Genomic DNA, 23,657 nt, shown 5'->3' with positions numbered 1-23,657 from the left:
TTTTATGGACTTAGTGAAATCTATTTATTTTGTAATTGACCCATGAGATGAACCCAAACCTGTTAGGCCGATGCTGGTTTCTCTATAATTCTAAGCCATGTACATCTCCACTTTCCACTAAGATTCACGCCCCACGATAAATATTATCTCCAAACAAGGTTACAACTCTACAAATCTCACCACGTTAAACTTCTTAATATCATTGCTAATGGCTTCTTCATGCTATCATTTAAAATACATCACCAAAATCTATATTTTTTATTTTACATACTAATTTTTTCTTTATATCATTTAAATATTATATTTTTTGATATTTTTATTCATTTCAAATATTTTTTCTAATTACTAATGATATCCTCGTATTTTTTTATATTTGCAATATCTCTTCGTATACAATTTCATATAATTATGCCTTATTTTAAATTAATCTAAATTTATAAGTTAGATCAAAATATAAATTAAATCAAAAAATAAAAAGAAGAGATTATATAATGAAAATTGTATCAAAGTATAATTAGAGAATGGAATATTTACCTCAAGAGGTCCAGCGAGAGACAAAAACCAAATAAAGTGGCTTTTGACAATGAAAGAATGAGTAAAGAGAAGATAGAGAAATGAATTAAAAATTTATACATTTTTTTTTTTACAATGTTCTTAGATGTAGAGAATATACTGTAGCAAAATGTAAATTAGTTATAAAATAAATAATTGCTTATATGGGTGTTTTGAGCTATGCTCACTCCTTTATTGATTGAAATTAGAAAGTTGTGTGATTTGTTTGTTGAATGTTTTTTTCAACATGTTTATCGAGAAGGTAATCGGGTAGCTCATATTCTTGCCCGATATGCTTGGAATGTCGAGAATATCTCTATGTGGGATGACTGTTGTCCAGACTTTATTTCTCAAGCTATTTGGCTTGATAAATGTCTGTAGTTTCTTTTAATGAAAGGTTGATATTTCCTATAAAAAAAAAAAAAAAAAAAGCTCTATGCACCGTACGAGTATCACATTCTCCTTCAAGCCCTAGTTTAGCTCTCTGGTTACCGTCAGCATGCCGTAGCCTCCAAGAGACATCACCCACACACAGAAGCCCTTCCCTTTCACAAATCACCTCCCCTCAGCCCCTATAACAGACCAATAGCACCCTTACGACCTCCACTCGGTCACTGTCGCCAAGAAACAACTTCGCACACTCCAAGCTACAAACTGAAAAATTGGCTCAGACAGGATGGTTCGGTCCAGTTTTCGATCAGTTTGGTTTGGAATCAATTTCTTCATTTTAAAAACCGGTCAAATCCAGTTTGGAATCGGTTTTATGTTTTCCAACACCGAACCAGACCAATTCACATATTATATATATATTTTATTAATTTTTAATATTATACATAATATATTTTATATATAATTTTGTATGAAATAATATATCATAATTTATAACATAACATTTTAATCTTATACATAAATATTTATTTGATCATATGTTTTAAATATAAAATATATATATTAAATACATTTTATTGCCTAATAAATTCTCAATATATTTCTTTTGATAAATACATTAGTAATATTAACGTACTTAATATATTAAAACCGAAAAATCGAATCGGACCGGACCGAAATCGGTAAAACCGAACATACCGGTTTAGGGGGGGTAATAGGTGTGTAATCGCTTTTTGAAAATAAAAAACCGGTACATACCAGTTCGATCATAGATTTTATCCAAAACAGGACCAAACCGGACTGGTTACACCCCTGTCCAGGCGTGAGAGATTACTATAGTTGAAGGAATGAGGATGAATCAAGTGCAGGAGGGGTTAGCAACCCTCAAGAAGGCAACTAAATGCTTAAAACCACCGAGATTGAGATTTTGGCGATGAAGAGGCAATTTGAGGCAGTCGTTCAACAGCTCACAGTCCTCACGACCGAAGTGCAGAAGAGGAAATTGGAGGAGTCTCAGGAATGCAACAGTACCAATAGTGGGAGGACCAGTATGAACCTGCAGGAGATCAATTTCCAAAGTCAGTAAGAATTGGTTTCCCATATTTTAATGGGGGAGAGCCTATGGGGTGGCTTTACCAGGCCAATCATTTTTTCACTTATTATAATATTTCACCACAACACAAATTGAGGCTTGTTTTCTTCCATATGGAAGGCCAAGCATTAGTGTGATTTTAGGATCTGGAAGAGTCTAGAAACTTGAGGAGTTGGGAAGAATTTTATGTCGCCTTAATAGTCAGATTCAGGCCAAGTACATACGATGACTTGATGAGGCTGTGACGCCGCTAGATTTTGCTTGGGATCAAACAGACATCTGAAGCATCAGAACATGCAACACAAAGTTACTTACCCATGTTCTTGACGTATAAGATGCAATGTTCCTAACATGCATTTAGCATTATGCAATATTCACATCGGATATTTTTTTTGAGCAATACTATACACCAAACTTATATTATCCTAAATAGTTAAAACATAATCCGTGCATACTTAACAAAATAAATATTCACGATTATAGTATGGGTCTCAAAAGACTATAATCTCAAAATAACAGAGATCGGGTTTTATAATTACATTACCAATATACACATTTGGGCTAGTTCGTCGAGTAACTTGCATAACTCAACTAAAGATGCCACAATACTGTCCAAAAACCTAACTATGGGGGCTACAAGCTCTGCATCGCGTCTGCGACATCTAGTCTCCTTCAGTCTGCTAGTGTCCACTTCCTGCTTTGATCCTGATACATCGCCTACCACTATGGAGGAATGGTAGCTCGGACTACCACGATGAGATTTGATTATAAATCCCAACAAGTTAACAAGAAACTCCCATGCAGGCTAAAGATGCATGCATGGTAGTAAAGACATAAATGCACAATCAAAGTTAATAATAATAAACATAACATAACTTGACATAACATAGCATGAAATAATAAGCATAACATAACTTGACATAACATGGCATGAGCTGATATAACTTGAACCGAAACTAAAACTTGGCTTAACGTGACATGAACTTGAAATATAACATGGACATGAACTTGAAGCTTGACATGAACGTAAATTTAAATATAACATAACATGAGACATGACTTAAATGTGAAATACATGAACTTAGAATCTTGTTCAATGGACTTAATTAATGAAGTGACATATGGTTGCTACACAGGCCCTTTTGAGCCGTGTGTCCTTGCCGATTACCACATCACAACACAAGTATCTACACCAGTTGTGATTGCGTTAATAAGTACTCCACAGTTATTGTAGCCCCATGTATTCTACATACCACAATTATTGTGTCTCAAATAATGTATGCCCCATATTTGTTGTGATCCAATATCTCATGCTCCACAATTTTTGTGGCCCCATAAATTGTTTATACCACAATTAATCTGAATACACGTAAAATAAAATATGGCTCTATCAGCTTTAGTGCCTGGTGTGCTCCAGTGACCAGCTAGTTAGGCCTCATTCACAACCTGTTGACTGTACATCGTCAACCTAGGAAATTTCATACCTATTTAGACACTCTAGCATGAACAAAAGAGTTCCACTAGGAATTACCTCATCCTAACATTTAGAGTCATGATTGACATGAATAATTTAACAAGACTGTTCTCGAGATACACAAATTGTATTCGAGATGGGACATGACATGAATACGAAATGATAGAAGTCCTGATGTAGAGTAACGTGACATGAATGTAAGACGACAAACATGACGTACTTTGAGACATAAATATAACAGACAATATTTCATAACATAGTATACATGTAACAGATAATATTTCAATATTTTATAACATGGCATACATGTAATAGAAAATATTTTATAACATGATATAATATGTAATTGACAATATTTCATAACATAGCATAACATGTCACAGACAAAATTTTATAACATGGCATATGTGACAGACAATATTTCAAAACATGGTATAACATGTGACAGTGAATATTACATGACATGATATACATATAATAGATGATATATGTAATGTGACATGCAACAAATAGCAACATGTGATAGAATATATTATGTAACATATAACTATTTAATAACAGAATAATTCATCTAACAGATAAACATGTGATGACATGGCATATATAGTGACATAAATTTTAGTTTCTTACCCATCACACATACCTAGTAAACTGATAGTAAGTTAAGAGCTAACTTACCTCGATTATTGCATTGTAAGAGAATAAAGTGCGAAATATGAGGATCTGTAAAAGAATACTTTAAAAGTTAGAAATTTAATTACTAATAATTAGAAATGTGCAAAAGAGACAACTTAAAGTAAAATTACCATTTTACCCCTAACTTAAGGGTTTCACATCCTAACTTAAGGATATCCTAGAAGGTTAGCCTAGAAGTCATTAAGTCAGGCAGAAACCTTTGTGAGTGTTATACCTTTCTCTTATATGGTGATAGCTATTTTGTGTAACCATGTGATGGCTATAGATAAGAATAGTGTGGGCTATGAGAGGCAGGCGTTACCTCATGAAGAATGTTACCTGCATCTACAGTCAACCACAAGGGTAGATAATGATAGTTTCAAGGCTATGATGGCACGATACCAAGCAGAGTCTAGCGGACAAGTAAGGAAACATGCCACAGTTGCCAACACTGAGCCTGCAATGTTAGGCTCATCCTTGTCATCAACTCACTATGGACGTTTATTGGTTGATGGTTAGAAGCCAGATAGAGACAATGAAGAGGTCACGCAACACTGCGACCCAACTCACTTTGGCAACATGGCGTATGATTCAAAGGATGACGCGTTCTACTACTTACTGCAGCAGCTCATGCTGATGGATATCAACACATCACCACCAAAGCCAACTAGTGACGATACATCTAGTGATGGATAGTAGGTTTCGTGAGCAACATCTCTCCTTGGCCTATTCTTGTTACTTGCATCGATTTCGAGGATGAAATCTTTGTTTAGGAGGGGAGATTGTAACAGTCCGTTAGAAATTCAATGGTAAGATTTCTATATACTTTAGTAACCTCGTGAAAACCCTGTAAGCTTTTACAAATCGATCAATCGCGTAGATTTTAGTCGTACATCAACATAGTCAGTATTATCACTCACTATAGTGTCAGAAGCACGAATTTAATTACTTTAGATAGTTAGAATTGTTAGAATGTGTTATGGTTTGCAACATTAGACTTAGTTAATTATTTATGATTTTATGGCACAATAATCATATTTTCGAAAGAAACACCTGATTGAAACTATCTTTTTATTTTTAGGGGCACTTCGGCGTTGAATTTCGATAAACAAATTTCACTCTTAGATTTGTATGAATATTTAGGATTTTACAATACAAAACTTATTGTTCACTTTTTCAAAGTGAATAGTAACTTGATAAACACACCAAGTGCAATGTCAAATCACATTGTGGAATGTCCAAATTAGATTAGAGAAGTTTTATTTGGATACTTGAAAAAATCTTAGCCCAACATGGTAAATAGTATTAGACACTTTGAAATCTTTGTTTAGGAGGGGAGATTGTAACAGTCCGTTAGAAATTCAATGGTAAGATTTCTATATACTTTAGTAACCTCGTGAAAACCCTGTAAGCTTTTACAAATCGATCAATCGCGTAGATTTTAGTCGTACATCAACATAGTCAGTGTTATCACTCACTATAGTGTCAGAAGCACGAATTTAATTACTTTAGATAGTTAGAATTGTTAGAATGTGTTATGGTTTGCAACATTAGACTTAGTTAATTATTTATGATTTTATGGCACAATAATCATATTTTCGAAAGAAACACCTGATTGAAACTATCTTTTTATTTTTAGGGGCACTTCGACGTTGAATTTCGATAAACAAATTTCACTCTTAGATTTGTATGAATATTTAGGATTTTACAATACAAAACTTATTGTTCACTTTTTCAAAGTGAATAGTAACTTGATAAACACACCAAGTGCAATGTCAAATCACATTGTGGAATGTCCAAATTAGATTAGAGAAGTTTTATTTGGATACTTGAAAAAATCTTAGCCCAACATGGTAAATAGTATTAGACACTTGGCATCATGAGGAATCATTTGATAGATTTTGAAGGGATCAAAGTGTGAGATCATGTTACCTAGGCAAAACCCAATTCCATCCAACCAACTGAATTGTACTAAACCAAAGAGAATTTCTACCCTAGTAAGACCCTAATTGCTTGGAATCCAACTGAAAACCTCGAAATTATGGTTGAAACTGAAACTCTAAACAATTTTCTCCAAACCCTAAAGTTGAACTCAAAAACCTAACCGAATCGATTTCTAGCATTGTATTTAATCACTTGATTAAATCACTTTCACATGATATTAGTCCTTCAAATTTATGTTATGACATCATTATCCAACCTTTTAAAACTTTGGATATTTTATTGGGCAAAAAAAAGTTAGATTTGGGCTTGATAGAATCGAAAACCCCCTTCTAACCAAAAAGTGGAGGCCCATTCAGTTAAGGCCTATTAAGGCCCACATATTTTGCCACCTTGGTATTAGTTCTTGAGTAAGTATTACGCCCCCACATGGCTTATCATATTTTCCCAACAATACCCTAGGGCTTACTTGAAGGGAAGAGCTAGAAGCCAGTACCTCACTCTTCTACTTCTACAAGGCACCGTGGAGAGAAATATCTTGGAATTTTTTTACCCACTGTTCTGGGTTGTCAAGACCAACACTCAAACTCATTCTTAGCCTTATCATCATCCCTCACTTGTGTAAGAAACCATCTAGCCCATTTCACACTAATTCCATCTCTTTTTCTCATTTTTCTTAGAAAGAAAACAAAAGACTTTCTCAGACTGCATTTCTAAATTCTTTTGCACGCCCGTTTCAAGTTTCATTCATGAAAGTTATTCCTTTGTGAGTATAGTTTACGTGTATATCTTATTTATTCTATTTTAAGGTCATTTGATCAGTTAAAAGTTGTTTTAACCCCAGAAAGATCATTCTAGGCAATAAACTGGAGAGTATGTTATATTTTAGAGTTTTTGACCAAGCTAAAAGATAGATCTTATTCCAAAATTTTTATGAATTATTGTTAACATGTATATATGTTTGTTGGTTGAGTATTTTTTCTATGATTAAAGCTGTCGAAGAAAGATTTTCTTAGATTTAGAAACTTAGAAATTGGAAGAGAAAAAATAGTTTCTATTTTAATAAAGTTTAGATCTTGTGGTTTAAGCTTATTCCATTGGCTTTGATATTTTTCTTTGAGGATCCTAAACCTCTTATATACATGTTAAGATGTTATTTTGAAGATATTTGATGTTAGTTTCAAAGATAAAAGGTTTTATTTAAGAGGATATTTGGTTAGGCCAAATGAATGATGTTCGTGGTTAAATCCATGTCTTGGTTTATTTTTAACAATGTGATTTTGAGTTTAATGCTTAGATCTATTTTCAGACATGATTTTAAACCATGTGATATTTTGATTTAAAGATCTAATCTTTTTAGGCCATGGATCAAGTGGTTGATCAAAATTAGTTAAGAAACAAATTCTGTTTTTGGACTTAGGATGAAATCGAAAACTCTAAGTGTTGTTTCATGCTTTTTGGTGACTTTTGTTTGATATTTCAAAGCATGGCTATTTTTAGGAATATGTTATTAATATGTTGAAAGAAAGATTTGGAGTTTTTGAAGTTTTTGGAGTTGCTTTGAAATAGATCAAAATTTGTGATTCAAGGGCTAGCATTTTTAGTTAAAAAGTTTGGATCTTTTCACTAAAAGGTTTGGTACTAATGAATATCATGAAAATGTTTTAAGAATGTTTTAAATTTAGGATATGATTGTCTTTGTTGCAAAACATTGGTTGGATCTTGAGGTTGAAATTGGAAGAATTACAATAAAAATCAAGGGAAATGTCTTATACATATTTCGACCCATATGATATTTTAGTACAAAATTTACATATCTCATGTAAATTTTGGTGATTTTTAGACTTAGGATACAAAATCCTTAAGTTAGGGTTAAAATGATCATTTTTTCAAGGGTAGTGGATAAAATAATAATTTTACTCTGATTTAGTATTTTTCTATGTTTTTAATTATTAGTGATTAATTTTTTGACTTTTAGAATCCTTACTTAAAGCTCCTTGTGCTTGCACTTGAATTTTTCATAGAAATGCAAAAATTGAGATAAGTTAGCTTTTAACTTACTGTCAGTTTACTTTTACTTATATGTTACGCCTTGCCACATCATTATATGTTCATTTGTTACATATGATTTATTCTTTCATGAAATACTTATATATTACATAATACATTCTGTCACGTATTGTTATATGTTGCAAATATGTCATCTTACGTATGCCAGCTGTTACACATATGCAATCTCATTAAATATTCATTGTTACATGTTAAGCCATGTTATAAAATGTTGTATGTTATATGTTAAATCATATTATGAAATGTTGTCGGATACATATTATATCATGCTATGAAATGTTTCTGTCTCAAGTATGCAATGTCTTTTGACTTGTGTTCATGTCATGTTTTGCTACGATAGGGCCTTTGTCCTTTGGTCTTTGTGATACCCCGTTTTTACGTATATTTTTACTGAAGGAGTTGTTTTAATTTAATTATTATAGTAGTCCTTTTATTTTAAATTATTTTATTTTAAATTATTTTATTTTATTTTATTTGATGTGGTGTTTAATTTATTTTAGTCGTTTTATGGTTTTAAAATCGTTTTCAGGGGATCGATTTTTGGATTCCAGAGGTGAGGACTGGACCTCATTTCTTTCCCTCATCTTTTCTTTTTCCCTTTTTTCTTTTTTTCTTTTCTTTTTCTTTCCTTTTCTTTCTTTTTTTTCTTCTTTTTTTTCTTCTTTTCTTTCTTCTTCCTCTCTCTCCCTACACGCTGCTCCTTTTCCTTTCTTCCCGTCGCCGCCCAGCTGCCAGCCCCGACCCACCGTCGTTCGGCTTGCGTGGCCAACACCAGCCCCACCAAAAACATCCCCCTCTGGCCGGTGATCACTCCCACCAATTTCCAGCTCCATCCGTGCCGCCGATCACCTCCTACAGCCCCTTCTTTCCGCACGGTTTTGAGCCATTTTCGGTGCCGTCGCTCCACCTCCGACCACCATCTCTTCAACACTTCCTCCTCTACCTCTTGCCATCCTAACCCACCCAATTTTGGCCCCGATCCATTGTCGGAGCAGCTCCCATGAGCTCAACTCCGTTCAGCCCATTTTCGCACTTCCACCACCGTTTCCACCGCCACCCACGGCCAAAGCTCACTTCCTTTAGCTTCATAAACATCTCAAGGCCATTCCCTATCAATTTCGTGTCTTGGTTTGTCCCCATTCATAAGTGGGTAATTTACTACCCACGGCCACAGTGTAAAATACACTGTTATGTTGCTTTTCCTCCGCCGTTTGCAACGTCGTAAGCTTTCAAAAAATAACGTATAGCGCTGTAAGTATTTTTCAAACTCTACTTTTAAATTTAAATGTATTTTGCTCTTACAATAATTATTTGACTGCTGGTTGGTTGATTCCGGACTGAGTCCGAGGAGTTCAGGGGTTGGATGGATTAAGGATGGAGTTGCTTGATTTGGTTGTTTTGTGATTGGTTGGTTATTTGTGCCTTGAGGCGTGCATTACATGAAGCATACATGTGCATTTTATTTAATTGAGAAAAATCATATTTTGTTGGTGTAAATGGATTTTCGGGTGCGTGTGTATCACGACCCCAAGTCGAGATGGGGTATTATCTCGGTGGAGCTCCTCTGGTCACTCGGGATCGTAATATACTGAGTGACGTCCCCTGAGTTGTCGCTAGGCGACAACGAGAGCGGGCGAGATGGTAACGCTCTCGTACCGACTCCGTGGCCCTTCGCTGGCGAGGGCTAGAGGATGCTCGGCTACGAACGCACGGGGTGCGAAACTGGGCATCGCTCGTTTAGGTGTCACACGCGTGGTCGTTACTTGCGGTGTGGCATAGGAGCCAGGGTGTGCGGATGACCCCTAGGGGAGGTCATGGTGCATTCGGGTTAATTGGTTATTGATATGAATTGGATATGGGCCAAATGAAACTTTTGGCGTGAGTTGGAAAGTAATACGTTTTTGGGGCCAAATGGGATTTTTGGCGTGCGTGGAAAAAATATAGTTTTCCGGGTTATGTCCATTGGCATTCTTTCATGCATATTGTTTGAGTTTTAATATGTTTTTATTTAGTGGCGTTTGGATCTTTACTTACCTGCGGCACCATTTTTGGTACCGTAGGTTTTGATGCAGAGATCGAGGAGGAGGAGGAGGTTGAGCCTGAGGAGGCGGCTCCGCCAGAGTATTGAGTTGGAGTTTTGCTTTATAGTTGGCTTTGAAACTATATCTGTATCTGGTACTTAGTTATGAGACTTTTGCTATCCGCTGCGTGTTCCTTTTTGCACATTTGTTGCTTATACACACACTTGGTACTTGGCGATAGGGTGGTGACCCATGTTGTCATCATCCGGACGTCTCAATTTCCCCGTGTCCATACGTGAGATTTGGGGGCGTCACAGTCTTCATGTCACATTTCATCTCGAGTATAGTTTGTGTATTTTGGGTACAGTCATGTCAAGTTATTTATGTCTATCACAACCCTAAGTGCTAGGATGGGTAATATCCTAGAGGAACTCTTTTTTTTTTTTTTCACACTGGAGTATCTAAATTAGTGTAAAATTTTCTGTGTTGATAAAATACAATCAATAGGTTGCGAATGGGGCCTAAGTAATTGGTTATAGGAGCGCATTAGCCACTAATGTCGATGGAGCCATATTTCAAAATACATATGTCCACAACAATTATGGCACATACACTATGTGTGACTATAGCAATTGTGGCACGTATAATATATGTGTCCATAGCAAGTGTGGCACATGTGTTAATGTACTCATAGTTGTTGGTGTAAATACATGTGTTGTAATGTGGTAATTGGCAAAGACACATGGCTCAAGGGGACTTATGTAGCATCCACATTGTCATGTTTATTAAGTTATTGAGCAAGATTCTAAATTTATTTCACATTCATGTACAAGTTCATGTTATCTATTAATTTGTACTACAATCAAGGATGATACATACTGCTTAGTATTGCGTTCAAGCCTTATGCGCTGCTGGACACAATGGTGAAGGAGTATAATCTACCATATAATAGATGGATAAATCAGTTAATTTATACTATGACCAAGGATGATACGCGCTACCAGGTATTGCTGTCAAGGCTTATGTGATGCTGGGTACTACGGTAAAGAAGTATAATTTACTATACTACAAAAAGATATATTAGTTAATTTATATTACAGTCAAGGATGATACGATTTGCCTAGTACTACGATCAAGGCTTATGTGCTACTGAGTTCTATGGTGAAGGAGTATAATCTGCCATATTATAATCATTATGTTATGTTCAAGTTCACGTTCATGCTATAGTCAAGTTGTGTGATACCCCGTTTTTACGTGTATTTTCACTGAAGGAGTATTTTAATTTAATTAAAATATTAGTTCTTTTATTTTAAATTATCGTATTTTAATTGGATTTATTTAGTTGTAATATTTGTTTTGTAGAGCTTTCTTAATATTATTATCGTTTTGAATTTAAATTGCTGTGTAAATTATTTTAATTTATTTTTGGATTTAAAATTTAGTTGTTAGTTTTTACTAATTATTTATTATATTTTAGTTTGATGTGGTGTTTAAATTATTTTAGTCGTTTTATAGCTTTTAAAATTGTTTTCGTCGGATCAGTTTCTAGACTCCAGAAGTGAGGATTGAACCTCATTTTTTTCTCCATCTTTTCTTTTTCTCTTTTTCTTTTTCCTCTTTTCTTTTTCTTTTTCTTATCTTTTTTCTTTCTTTCTTTTTCCTTCTCCGTTTCTCCGTACGCCCGACCTAGCCCCCCCTTTTTCGTCCGTTTCTTCCACCGCCCAGTTCGCCGCTGTCCCGCCGGCGTGACCTACACCGCCCCCACTAGTCGACTCCCCTCTGGCTGGCGTACCTCCCCACCAAATATCAGCCTCTCCTGTGCCGCTGTTAGCCATCGAAAGCCCTACCATTCCGCAAGGTTTTTTCCCCTTTTTGCCGCTGTCGTTCCACCTCCGGCCACCATCTCTTCACCACTTCATCACCTACTTCTTGCTGTTCTAAACCACCCATTTCCAGCTCCGATTTGTTGCCGGAGAGGCTCCCACGAGCTCATCTCTATTTTGCCATTTTTTCGCTTCCACCACCACCCACGGCCAACTCTCACTTCCATTAGCTTCATAAATACCTCTAGGTCATTCCCTATCAATCCCAACTCTTGGTTTGTCCCTGTTCGAAAGTGGGTATTTTACAACCCACGACACAGTATATTTTACACTGTTACGTTGTTTTTTCTTCGCCGTTTGCAACTCCTTGATCCTTTAAAAATTATAATATAGCGCTATAAGTATTTTCCAAACTTCCTTTTAGATTTAAATATATTTTTTGTTTTAACAATAATTTGTGATTGGTTGGTTATTTCGGACTGAGTCCGAGGAGTATGTGGTCGGATGGATTTGAGGATGGAGTTAATTATGTTTGGTTGATGTTGAGATTTGTTGGATATTTTGTGCCTTGATGTTTGTATTGTATAGTGCATGCATGTTCATGTTTAAAAAGGGAAAACTGGATTTTCATGTAATTGCATGCATGTACATGTGTTTGTAAAATGAAAACTGGGCTTGTAAGCAAGAAATGATTTATGGTATATGTGAACGATTGGATTGACTTGTTTGAGTCAGAGGCACGTGTAGGGATGGTGGTGAGCAGGGATGGTGGTAGAGTCCCGCCTGCGATTCCCGCTTACGGTTCACGCGTAGGGATGGTGGTGAGCAGGGATGGTAGTAGAGTCCTGCCTGTGATTCCCGCCTACAGTGCTCTGATGGTTTGGTTTTTGGGCCATTATCTGGGATAAGGGCAATGTTATGTTTAAAGGGAATGTTTTGGGCCAAAATGGAATTTTTGGCATGTGTGGAAAATGTTAACTTTTGGGATATATGCATATGACATCATTTTCATGCATATTATTGTGGCATGAATATACTTTTTATCTTGAGGTTTGTTTGGTGTATTACTTACCTGCGGTACCATTTTAGAACCGTAGATTTTGATGCAGATGTCGACGAGGAGGAGGAGACTGAGCCCGAGGAGGCGGCTCCGCCAGAGTTTTGATTTGGAGTTGTTTATGTCAAAAAATATCTCTATTAGTTTTTATGCCTTATATTTTGGTTTTGAAACAATATTTGAGACTTGTAATATTTTATTATGTGTGGTTTAAGTGGGTTTGTATTAAACAAAAATTATGGTACTTAGTTATAAGACTTTTATTATCTGCTGCTTGATTTTATTGTACACTTGTTGTATGTATACGCACTTGGCACTTAACGATGGGATGTGTGACCCTTGTTGTCATCATCCCGATGCTTTGATTTCCACGTGTCCGTACGTGAGAGTTTGGGGCGTCACAAGTTGGCATTCATGTTATGTTCAAATTCACATTCATGTCAAGTTAAGTCTCAAATTAAATTTATGTCATGTCATGTCATGTTCGGTTCACATTTTAGTTCAACTTATATTAGTTATGCCATATTGTATGTCAAGTTATGTTATACTTACTTATGACTTTGATTATGCATTCATGTTTTTACTGTCGTACATGCATCATTAACTTGTGTGGAGGTATTCTATTAACTTGCTCGGATTTGTAATGAAATCTCACCGTAGTAGTCTCAACTACCATTCCCCCTAAATGAAAACGACCGACTAGACGATAGTACAACGTCGATGGATAGTATAGTAGTTACCTTAGTTTACAAGTTGTACTTATGGAGTTCAATCTCCAACACACTTATGATCATAGATATGTTGGACTGATATTGTGATCTAGTTTGTTTACTATGTCATTATGTATAAAATATGTTTTAAGTATTTGGGACACTTTTAGTTTAGTGCAAAGTATTGCTCAAGAAAAAAAATTATCCGCTACAAATATTACATAATGCTAGATGCATATTATGAACATTGCACCTTATATGTCGTGAACGAGGGCGGGTAACTTTATATTGAATGTCTAGACACTTCAAATATCCGTCACACTCGATACGTCTATATATATATAGTTGCATATGTCAATGATGTGAGGAATGATGCTCTTATCGTGCATGTAAAACATGTCACACGAATAAAATAGCCTTTCACAACTATTACATAGATATTTGCCATACAAACATTCATCGCCTGATAGGTTAATAGGGGTGAGCAGCTCCACCATTCGAAATCAGGGAATCTATCCCATTCGACCAACATGGTGCAAATTAACTCATATGTCCCCAAAACAAGTCAACTCTCACACAAAGATATAAATGTTGCATTGGAGAACATCTTTACAACCAACCAATTCAAATACACCTAGAATTGATATGCCAGGGGATACCAACCCAACCGAATCATTCACAGGAACTCTCTCTACCCACATAAAGCTCATGTCGACGCACCGCAAGAATGGTCTGGAGAACCCTCTGTCCCCTCCATGATGATTGACACATGACACGATTACTCACGCGAAAGATGGCATTGAAAACAAATGCATTCAAATATTAGAAAACACGAGATAAAAATATTGTTAAATGTAATGGAGAAATGGAGAGATTACACAGTATGCATATGCCAAAATCTCATAACATTCTCACACAAAATTTACCCATATATATTACTCACACTTTCTTAGAAGCTAACCTACCTCACTGCCTTAAAATCATGGCAGTGATGTGCTGTTCCTTTCTTTGTTTCTTTTGAAGGCACTTGCTTTCTGCAAAGAATCTGAATCTATGGGCTCTCAGGTGTTTATGATCTCAAAAGTGAGATTTTGACTTTTACCTTAAGCCTTTTATAGTACGGATTCATCAAGTGTCTTTATGACGTCCTTTTGATTCTAGACGTGCGTGAATAGTAGTCCTTTAGTCTTGATCATCCCACTATAGGATGATAGAGAAGATTGGTAGGGCATGGCTTGCATGTCCTTACAACTTGCCTTATATCCAATCCTCAGTCTCTCTTCAAGTGAGGGTCTCTCACGTGACGTTAGACCACACCTTTGAGTTCATATTATATGATATACCAAGTTGTAATCTTTTTAGCAGGCCCACTCCATATGTGACTCTTGATTGGAGTGTGGGCTTCTACATATGACAATACCAGCTTATAAGCATTTATGTGTAGTCCCAGAAAGCTCGTATGTCAACAAGAATCTTGTTGTTGACTGTTGCTCGCCTCAAACTTGTTTCTCACCTTCATTCGTTGGGCAACTTTTCTAACTTGCCTCAAGTTCTTCTCTTATTTTCCTTCTGCTCACAATTGATTGATGGTCTATTCCCTGCATTGGCACGGTCCTCACATGAACTATGACCTCCATGTGTTCCAAGATGACTTGAACAGACGATACTGTATGATTTACTTTTTACTCTTTGTTTTACAGAAAAATCTAATAATTAGTTTCTTCGTTAAACTTCAGTTAGTAAACTATTAACAACGGATAAAATTGAATTGCTTTAGAAGTCACACATGCACAAAGTGACAAAAGATTGAAATGCAAAAAAAAAAAAAAGAAAGTATAAAAAAACTTCAAAAACCTTAATAAGAAAATTACAAAAGATTGTGCATCATGCATAACTCCTTCCTCGTCAACCTTCGCGTAACTTTTCCCTTGTGAGCTAAGGTAGTCATGCCATGTTCTCATCCGCTTTAATGCATGCACATCAGATGAAGGCCGGAAACGTTGACTCAAGTTACCATATTTCTAAACTCTTAAAATGGGGAGAAACATGAGGTACTGGGTTTGACGACTTGTAAAAGAGGATGAGAACATGTCTATAAATAATGCTGTTTGGGATGTGTAAGTCCAACCCGTTCAAGTGGATGAGGCATGGGGCGTTGGTCGACAGGTGCCCCGCACCCAACTCTAAATTAGTACCATTTAGAGATACAGTACTAAGGTGAGACGAAAGAAGTTAAAATAAAAACTAAAATTTAAAAAAATATTATTAAAATATTAATTTTTAATACATATTTATTGTGTTGAGATTTGAAAGAAAGAAATTATTTATTATATTATATGTGGAAATTAAAAAAATTTATAATGATAAAAATAAATTGAGTTGAGATCACTTCTCAATCTAAACGGTGTGTAAATCATGATAAAAAAAATATAAAACATTATAAAAAAAGAGGTGAGGAAGGAGAAAAGGAGGGAAATAAATTTTGATGACCATATTTTTCTTATTTTCAATTGTTATTGAATATAAAATATTAGTCTCTATTTATAATATTTTTATCATAATAAAAATCAAATCACCCAATTTGGTAATTATGAAAACTAAATCAATTATTTATGAAATCAAATCAAAATAATAAACTTCTTCCTAGTTCTTCCAAGGTGTAGTTGAATTAGAACCCACAGCATCTCTATAAATACTTGTTTATCTACGCCCATTTACACAATAAAAAAAAAAAAAAAAAAAAAAAAAAGAGTGAAACAAAAGACCAGACGCAATGATACAGACTGTATTGCTGCAGCTGCGCGCGCGCATGCTACTCTTCCTATTTCTCTTCGCTCTCGCAACAAAAACATTTCCTGGTGCTGCCGAGGCTGTGCCGGCTCCAGTGCTCGACAAATCCGGAAATAAGCTGATAGTAGGCGTTGATTATCATATATTGCCAGTTGCCCGCGGGACGGGCGGGGGACTCTCCCTTTCCATCTCCAGGAACAAGTCCTGCCCTCTCGATGTTGTCCAGGATGAGGACGAGGTATTCCACGGTCTCCCCGTGAAGTTTTTCCCAGTGGAACCCAGAAAAGGCGTGCGCGTTTCCACAGACCTGAACATCAGGTTCAATGTTTACACCATTTGTGTTCAGCCGACTGTATGGAAGCTTGACAGTTTCGATGACTTGGCAAAACAGTGGTTTGTGACGAGTAATGGGGTTGAAGGCAACCCGGGTCGTGAAACGACCAGCAACTGGTTTAAGATCGAGAAATACGATGATGATTACAAGTTTGTTTTCTGTCCTACAGTGTGCAGTTCTTGCAAGGTTTTGTGCAGAGATATTGGGATTTATATTGTGGACGGGAAAAGGAATTTGGCTCTGAGTGATGTTCCGTTGAAGGTTATGTTCAAGAAAGCTCCCTAGATACTTTGATTAATACACATACAAATATGAAATGTATGGTCCGGTCCTAATTCTCTATGAACTAAAATATATTGAAAAATAAAAGAGGATTGCCGAAGAAGGTCGGTAAAATTGCATGTTTATTGTAATTCAAGTAAAGTCGACGATAATTACAAATTTAATTATTGAAGTGTTAATCTTATTCTATTGGAAGTTCTTGTTGTTATTTTTAAGTTTTTTATTTATATATTGGGAGATGGGGGTCGAATCCATAATCTCGGTTTTAAACAGGCCATTGGCACAACATCCCCAAATTGCTTAACATTCCTTTATAAATTCGAATTTCTCTAACTTGCTAAGCATTCCTTTATAAATTTGAATTTCTTTAAAAAATTAATGAAAATATATATGTTTCTATTAGTTTTTTTTTATCAAACTTGTATTTTTTTTTTTTGAAATAATACCTCAATATTTCATTAATGAATTTCAGTACTACAAAGCTTGTCATTATCCAAAACCTTTGCAACAAAGGTTGGCATATCTTCTATCCACACAGTCTTTTCTAACAGACCTAGAGTCGTCCTAGCTAAAGAATGTGCTATTGCATTGTTCTCTCTATATGTAAATTGCATCTACCAATCTCTATTACTTTTAAAGAAAAACTTCACATCTTCAACCAAGAAACCAAAGCAAGACAATTCCTTTTCTTCCCTTTGAACTACGATAATAACAGTTTTTACATCTCCTTCAAATGTTGCATTCTTTTGATTAAGTTCACTGCATAACTCCAACACCTTTTGCAAAGCAATACACTCTGCCACCACAGGAACTTCAACATGTTTCTTTTGGTCACAGACAACAATCGACGGTTCTCCCTCCTCATCTCTTATAATAATTCCCGCTCCCATTTGTTTTTTTTTTCACCTCTAAGGAAGCATCCCAATTCGCTTTAACACATCTACATCCTAGTTTTTCCCACTTTTGTACCCTGGCCTCTAGTACAACACTACTACAACTTCCGACTCAGATTTGTTGGTATGGCCATCCACCTTCCAACTTCTGTTAGGTTGACTTGAAGTGCTTGTCTTTGAATTTGAATGGAAAAAATAAGTTGTGTTTGCTTTTAGTGAGAAGGAATCTGTACAACTTGGGGTTGATCAAATCATATTCTTAATTTGGGATTGTAGCTTAATATTCTTTGCTTCAGGTTTGGGCTTTGTTTACATAAATAGAGAGATACAAAAGGTGGGGAAGTTGCTATAGTTGGCTGGGTTTACTTGGTTTAATAGATAGGATTGAGACAAAAAGATTAGGTAGAATAAAATAGCACAAAATGTGTACATAATGACTTTGTTTATGTACCTAGTTATAATGGTTGACTTCATTTTTATTTTATTAAACTCTCCTGCTATATATCCTAAAGAATATTCTCTGATTGAATTCATGTTATAATGGTCACTCTTATAGTACTTTATGAATTCCATACCCAAACAAGGAAAAACTCATACTTGACTTTCTCTTACCTATGATGCTAGTCATAATTTATTTTATTTCTCTCATGACATTTTTTATTCATGTAACATCTAAGATAAAAGTTATATTGTAACTGATATTTTAGGTTTCTGTGTTTTTGTGCAGCCTTGGTTCGTAAGGAAATCTAGGATGAGACTGATAGAATAATTGGGAAGAGGAAGTAGATTTCTCCCGTTCCTATCCATTTCAGTATCTATTCTCCAAATGGTGTGTTACTAATTTTAGTTTTGTTGTAACTTTTTTGCCTTGTTATTTGGGTTAGTTTGTTATGATGTCCATGGAGTGCTACTGTCAAACTCTTGTTTATTTTGTATGTGCTTTGTGGGAAGTTATGTTATTATGTTGTAATAATGACCATCCAAACAACTGGAACATATTATATTAGATCACTACAACAAAAAATATTTTTTGGGACGAAAATTTTCGTCCCAAAATATATAGATTTCGTTCCGAAAGATTTTTTGGGACGAAAAAATTTTGTCCCAAGGTCGTCCCAACATCACTGTCCCAGAAGATATATTGGGACGAAAATCACAATTTCGTCCCAAAATATATCTTTTTGAATGATTTTGAAATTGACTGTTCGATACCGTTCGAACGATGACATTTTTTGTCACGGTTAAAATTCATTCCAGAATGGCGTTCGAATGCTTCTCAATTACTATTCGAACGTTAATGTATCTTTTGAACGATTATCAAGATACGTTCAAACAATCAATAGAATTACGTTTGAACGTTAAAGGAACAGATCGAACGGTACTTATCAATGTTCGAACGCTATGGTAATGACCTACGTTTGAACGTTTTTTTGAGCATCTGGTATTGTTCGAAAGGTTTAGTTATTAATGTTTGAACGATACATTATCGTTTGAACGGCCTACCCATTAATGTTCGAACGTGACACGATCATTCGAACGGATATTATTTTTATTAAAACTAATAATTATAAAAAAACTAAATAGACATCCATAATATTTGAAAAACATAAATTAGGAACTGTTTAATTAGTCACAAAAATTTTATAATAAGTGCAAAGAAATAAATAACCATGAGACTAGTATTGTTCATACATAATTAGATAATGTCATAAGCTAGACGTAAAAAACCATCAGTTGGTTGGAGGCCTGTATTGTTGCATAAGTTGTTGCATTTGGAGTTGCATATCTCTCCTGAACTCTGCTTGTTCTTCTTCATGTTGTTTGAGGCGCATCTCCATGTCTCCTTGTCTCGCCAATTGAACCTCTAACTCTTGTTGTTTCGCAACCAATTCTTCAATTTTACGATTCGCATTCTCTTGCACTATAGAGGCAGACCCGGAAGAAGAGGAAGAGGGAGAAGGTTTTACACAGCTACCCAAATCCCCTCAAATATCCTGAACGTTCACCCAGAACTTGTATAAAAATCTCAACATCATTATTTGAGGAATTTTGATCTGACACAGATTCAGCACGCAGGGCAACCATTTTATCCTACACATAAGATAAAGAGTTAATATCATCATAAATATTCAAATATATTTATTTAAAATAAATTATAATACTTACATAATTTTCACGGGCATCAGGATGACTCCACTCTCCATTACGATTAGTATGTGATGCAGCATATAATTTTGTCAGATCATAATTGGCATTTGAATCTTTCTATAATAAAGATTTGTTAAGATATAAAGTCATTATGATTCATATATTCAGTTAACTATATACAAATAAAAGAATAGCAATACCAATTTCTTAGAGAGGCGGTGGAAAGATCTTGAGCCTGCATGATGAGTAATCTTCAATTTTGATCTATTTGTTTTGTTTATAGAACTTCTCTCCTACATAAGAATTGAAAATATTAGAAAGCGAAATTAAAAATAGGACGAGTAAAATAATTAAATTAATTATACCTTATATGATGGATCCTCAAACATGTCACAAAATTTTTCCCAATCAGAAGGTTGCACATCTTGAAAAGGATGTTGGCGTGCTTCTTCACTATTCTCAAACTTATTATAATACTCATGACACCTCGCCTTATACTTGCGGAATGCATTGCTCATAAGCTCTTCCATAGTTTTACGCTCCTCTCTTTGACCAAAATTTAATTCGAAATCATCCTTACAAAAAAAAATTTAGACAAAGATATTATCATTTATAATATTTTAACTTTAAAGTAAAATAAAATCATTTACCAATTAAATTTCGTTTATTCAACATTACAAAAGAACGCTTCTTGATAAGGTCCTTAACATCCTAGGGGACTTTCTTCCATGAACTTGTTGCCAAAGGTGCATAAATTCGTGTAAGAGCACCCACATGCGATGCAAGCCAAGCTGCTGGTTGTCCTTCGCCTTTGGTATGTTCATCAACAATGTTAACTTTGATCTTACCCTCCTTACGATATTTTTCCAACGTCATGCCTCTAGTAGTGCCTCGACCTTGATGAGATTGTACTGTGAAGTCATCATGATATATAACATTGTAATCAATTTTCTATTATAACTTTAATTAATAAATTTTATGAGTATTAGAATTTTACCTTGTTCTGTAGAGTCAATCTCTAATGGTGAGTCTGAAGGAGAGCTAGGAACAGGTGGAGATGGGATGCAAACTTCTTTTCTCTTTGGAGGCATAATTTCATAAAACTATCTATGCAAACATAATTTGTCAATCACTATATGTATCAGTATCATTTGACAATTCAGACTCATCATCTGTAGATACTTCAGTGGAATCAACATTTTGCTCAATTGTTGCATCAACAATTTCAGCCTCAATATCTTCTCTATTTAATGGAATCATCTCATACTTGCTCAAATCCACAAACAAATTAAAGACTGACTAACTCTCTTGGTATGCTTCTTGAGTAGAGGGATTATCTGCTTCTTCATCTCGCCCTTCCGCCTGAGGGATAACATCATATATGTTTCTTGTAGAATACTTTTGTACTACTCGCCATTGATTTCCTAACTTCGGGTCATCTAAGTAGAATACTTGAGATGCTTGAGAAGTTAAAATAAAAGGATCATTTTCATACCATTTTTTTGATGTATTAATACTCAAAAAATATTCTTCATCACGGACTCCAGTTCGAGGATTGCTTAAATCCCACCAATCACACTTAAACAGATACACTACAAGTTCTCCCAAATATTTCATTCCAATTATATCAACAATAACTTCATAGAAATCAATATTTTCTCCATCATGACTTCCCTCGACTACAAATATTTTATTAATTCTAACTATTTGTATTTTCATTAACATTCTAGTTAATAATTATAACTATTTGTATTTTAATTAACATTCTAGTTAATAATTATAACTATTTGTATTGTAATTAACATTCTAGTTAATAATTATAACTATTTGTATTGTAATTAACATTCATTTTATTAATTATAATTCAGAATTTATATTTTAATTCGAATTCATTTGATTACTTTTAACTTTTAAGTATTTAAGTATTATTAAATCTAGATTATTTGTATTTTATTTAAAATTCATTTTATTAATTCAAAGATGAAGTATTTTTGTGTTATTAAAACAAAACTATTTGTATTAACCTATTGTTGAATAATTCAACTATTAAATATTTAAGTATTATTAAATCTTAGATGATTTGTAATTTAATTCATTCTCATTTGATTACTTTAATCTTTTAAGTATTTAAGTATTATTAAATGTAGATTATAAATAATTAATTTTTAATTCAATTTCTGCATTTAAAGTGTTAATTATTTTAACACTGACCAACATAACGTTCAAACGGTGCTAGTCACCGTTTGATCTAAGGACATACGTTCGAACGGCACACGAATACCGTTTGAACGGATTAATTCCAGATTACAGTCGTCTTCAACCTCCGAAAAACTTAACATTTATAGTCCAAATTACATCAAAAGACACCAAACTATATGACGAACTCATTATAGCAAATGAAAACACTTATATAAAAACTAAAATAAGAATATATTTAAGGAGAATACCTGATTTGGATAGATAAACCGGAAAATCCACCCGTACCCAATGCCCAAAACTTAAATACTCTTCACCAAACAGTAAAATTGATAGAAGTTAGTAATCCGAAAATATAAGAGATTGATAGATGTTAGTAATATTTGAGGGCTGGATTGAAGAATAATGGCGTTGGTTGAAAGAAAATGAGCGTGGGAGCGATTGGAAGTCGACTGGAACGAGTGCGAGATTGTGAGGTTCTGTCGTGTAAATGTAGAATATTGACGTTTGAACGGTTATTTAATGAACGTTTGAACGTCAAATAGATTAGCGGAAAAATTTTCTCCCGCTAATTAAACGTTCGAACGTGAAAATGTCGTTCAAAGGTTTTCTTATACGTTTGAACGGTTATTTTAAACCGTTCAAACGTCAAATTAAAATGTTGCTTATTTTTTTTTTTTTGCACTATACCTTTAAATATAATAACTTGTAAATATACTATAGTTTAGAGACATAGTAATATAACTATATAATATATAATCAAACATATATTATATAGTTTAGTAACATATATAGTATAAAATATCATATTACATCTAGTATTATAGTCAAGTACATATATTAACCTATTATATATAACATATATATGGTATCATAGCATAGGGTTATATGTATCACATGAATATATATATTGTTTATTATATTATATTATTATTATAATATTATTTAATAATAGGATATCTACTATTATATATAGTGTCATCTATACTACTAGCAATTAGAGTGTATTATAATGATACAAAAGCTAAAATTGAGCATATATAGTGTCATTTATAGTGCTAGAATAGAGAGTGTCATCTAATTAGCCTATAACTGCAATATAATATGAAAAATATACTAAACAAGTCATGTAATACATATACTATCAAATATATATATATTAGTTAATATCACATATAATATATATGTTATATAAATACATGAACATAGTT

The 23,657-nt window shown here is 34.4% G+C and overlaps 1 protein-coding gene across 1 annotated transcript; it reads left to right on the top strand.

Annotated features, from left to right (window-relative positions):
- The first annotated feature begins 16,515 nt into the window (after positions 1 to 16,515).
- LOC122299709 (kunitz trypsin inhibitor 5) lies at positions 16,516 to 17,395 on the top strand. Its single transcript, XM_043110130.1, has one exon. The coding sequence runs from the start codon at positions 16,577 to 16,579 to the stop codon at positions 17,210 to 17,212; it is 636 nt and encodes a 211-aa protein (XP_042966064.1). The 5' UTR covers positions 16,516 to 16,576; the 3' UTR covers positions 17,213 to 17,395.
- Positions 17,396 to 23,657: the final 6,262 nt, after the last annotated feature.

The sequence above is a fragment of the Carya illinoinensis genome, chromosome 16 (assembly GCF_018687715.1).
Source record: "Carya illinoinensis cultivar Pawnee chromosome 16, C.illinoinensisPawnee_v1, whole genome shotgun sequence".
Classification (NCBI taxonomy): Eukaryota; Viridiplantae; Streptophyta; class Magnoliopsida; order Fagales; family Juglandaceae; genus Carya; species Carya illinoinensis.
The sequence above is the reverse complement of the archived record's forward strand: the minus strand, read 5'-3'. Positions and strand labels throughout refer to the sequence as shown.

Coding starts and splice junctions, on each gene's coding strand:
- LOC122299709 (XM_043110130.1), top strand. CDS start 16,577: ATGATACAGACTGTATTGCTGCAGCTGCGCGCGCGCATGCTACTCTTC.